General features: G+C 54.1%; 1 protein-coding gene across 1 annotated transcript; it reads left to right on the plus strand.

The window, feature by feature from the left end:
- Positions 1–897: 897 nt before the first annotated feature.
- Positions 898–2525, plus strand: LOC125521102 (uncharacterized). Its single transcript, XM_087537148.1, has one exon. The coding sequence runs from the start codon at positions 1244–1246 to the stop codon at positions 1733–1735; it is 492 nt and encodes a 163-aa protein (XP_087393274.1). The 5' UTR covers positions 898–1243; the 3' UTR covers positions 1736–2525.
- Positions 2526–2888: the final 363 nt, after the last annotated feature.

Below are 2888 nucleotides of genomic sequence, written 5' to 3' on the forward strand. Positions count from 1 at the left end.
AAGAGAGCTGATTGAATATTATAGAAAACAAAAACAAAAAAATCAAACAATGCAAAGAAAACCAAGCATGAAACAAAAGAAAACAAAAAGTATGACGAAAATAAATAAATGAAAAAACAAATTGCAACGAAGGAGAAAAGCAAAAAACGGTGAAATGAAAGACAAACCAATGGAAAAACGAAATGAAACAAAGAAGAGGAGAAAAAAAAGGAAAAGCCAAGCAGAGCGAGCGTACCTACACGTACAGACGAGCGGTGCGAGGGACTGCGTTAATGGGCCGGCTCCATTCGCTCGCTAGACAAATCCTATAGGAACCGGTATGTAGAGAGCCTGGCCTAAAAGGCAAAAGCACCTAAAATCCCGGGTTTAATGAAATATAGAGGAATAATAATGTATTTGTATATATTATTATTTTGCGGAGGAATTTTTTGACACTGTTTAGTATATTTGGGGCTTAGACAAACTTGGCTTGGGATTTGACGAATAGACATGTTTGCTTAACTGCCTCCAGCTCGAGGCTATCCTTGCCTGCACAGGACAGTAGGAGGAAGACAGCGGAAGAGCTTTTTCCTTCTGAATTTGAGAGAAAGACGAAGATGCCGCATTGCCGCGGTCAGACCTGGTGACGGGCGCACGCATGAATCATGCACGACCGTCCGTGTCCCAGTACCACGAGGAAGATTGTACTCCTCGAGCTCGTTGGAGTACAATCTGACTGCGTACTCCAACTGCATGATTGGAAGTAGTAATAGTGCTCGACTCAAAAAAGAAATACGGACGCGGTTGGGCGGGAATTGGCGCCGGCTTCACCTCGTCGTGTCGCCAACTGCAACAAGCAACGTAGCCGTGCGTTGCTTGCCTGCCCCGGGTGACGCACGCACGTTTATCTGGCCGAGTGCCCGAGGTCGTGCTATTGTCTGGTGGGACGTGGGAGATTGGACAGTGAGAGCATCTCCAGCCGCTCTCAGGAAGCCTCCCAAGCCACTTTTTGAATGTCGGTGGTCAAAAAACGCCCTACTCAGATCTAAAGACCTGTTTTTCGTCGGATTTCACGAGATTTACGGCCGGCGCTCCCACCCAAACCCAGCCCCCTCGGAGGCAGCTGGTGACGCCGGCAGTTGCCTTTTTGCATGCACAGGGCCACTCGTCAGCCCCTCTCTTTCCCCTCTCTCCTTCCCTTTCTCTTTTTTCTTTCTCCTCTCTCCTCTCCCTTTCCTCCCACCACCTACCGCACACAGCGCGCATGGCCGGGGCGGGGCTCGCGCTCGCGTGGTCAAAGCCTCCACTTGACCATCTCCTTCCTCCTCGCTTAGGCGCCATGGCCACCATCCTCGCAAGATCCAGCCCATCTCCTCCGCGTCCGCCTAGTGGGCGTTCCAGCGGACCCGATCGGCGCCGTCGCTCGCCGCCCAGTTCGCGGGCGGCCCGCTCAAGCGCTGGTGGGACTGGGGCCTCGGCTGGCTGCGGCTTCACCGGCGACCTGGAGATGAGCGAGGAGGAGGCGGCCGCGCTCGGCCGGGGCACCTGGGCCCACGTCCTCTACAAGGTACGCTCCGGGGTCCGTCGCCTCGTCGCGTCCGACCACTCGTTGCCCACCACGCAGCGCGAAGCCCGCGAACGATGCCGCCACGACTGCCCCTGCCGTCGCGGCGCCGGCCACGGCCCCTTGTGGAGGCGGGTGCGGCGTCTTGGCATTCTTCCAAGCGACCGAAATTGCTGGGGCGCTTGCAACTGAGCTGGTCGGCGGTGCCGAAGCCGTCGCTGGTGTCGCTGGCGGTGTCATGCCCATGAGCTGCGGAGTGGATGGAAGCGTCGGGTCGAGGACCGTCGCCGGAGGGGGAGCAGCCGAAACGGGCGGCGGCTTGGACGGCGTCGGTGAAGGAGGGGACGGGGTCGAGAAGCTCCACCATTCGACGGCGTGGATCTCCGTGCTGCCCTGCGTGGACGCGGAGAACCCGACGAACGCCTGCTCGTTGACATACCCCGGGAGATCGACGGGCGTGGACAACACCTGCGTCGGGGCCGCTTGGACGAGTAGGACACGAACACGTCCATGGCCTTGGCGGGCGCGGCTGGGACGATGTGGGCGTGGCCGGGGCGTTGGAGGAGCGCGCAGCGGCCGGGCGGAGCGGCACAGGCAGCTGCACCTTCAGGTCGCCTCCAAGCTCGCGCTGCCGCCGCTGCAGTCCACCTCTAGGTCGTCTCCAAGCTCGCGCCGACAGGGAGGGAGGGGGAGCACGCTGGACGGCGGCGAGCAGCAGGAAGGCGTGCGGTGGCTAACGAGTGGTGCGTGGGGGGGGGGCAACGAGTGGATAGATTTTCACCCCAGACTAAATGTTTCGCCGGCAGCCCCCAAGCGGCGAAAAATGCCTCCTGAGGGGCTCAACGGCTGGAGATGCTCTGAGAATGCAGCTCCATGTAAACTACTTTCTTCGTTTCTAAATATAAGTCATTTTAGAGATTACAATACAAACTACATATGATGTATATGAAGATATTTTAAAATATAGATTCACTTATTGTGCTTTGTATGTAGTCTATATTGAAATATCTAAAAAGATTTATATTGAGGAACGGAGCGAGTATATCATGGAAGGATAATCCTACACCTATCAAGACTAAGGACACGTACAATGATTGATAAGACAGTCTTATCTTAGTTCTTGCATATAATTTAGAGATGACAAAAAAGTACTCCATCCATTCGAAAAAGCTTGTCCCTCAAATGGATGTATCTAGCACCAAGTTAGTGTTAGATACATCAATTTAAGGAACAAACTTGGGACACACTTTTTCAAACGGAGAGAGTATGTCTACAATAAGTTATATCTTAGGCTTATCTTCAATAACTAGTTATTCCTAAAAACATCTTGAGACATATTGTGCTA

Source organism: Triticum urartu, chromosome 7A, assembly GCF_056163025.1.
Source record: "Triticum urartu cultivar PI428250 chromosome 7A, HENAU_Tu73, whole genome shotgun sequence".
NCBI classification, from domain to species: domain Eukaryota; kingdom Viridiplantae; phylum Streptophyta; class Magnoliopsida; order Poales; family Poaceae; genus Triticum; species Triticum urartu.

Bases quoted from the DNA above. Each gene is read 5' to 3' on its own strand.
- LOC125521102 (XM_087537148.1), top strand. From the start codon at position 1,244: ATGGCCGGGGCGGGGCTCGCGCTCGCGTGGTCAAAGCCTCCACTTGAC.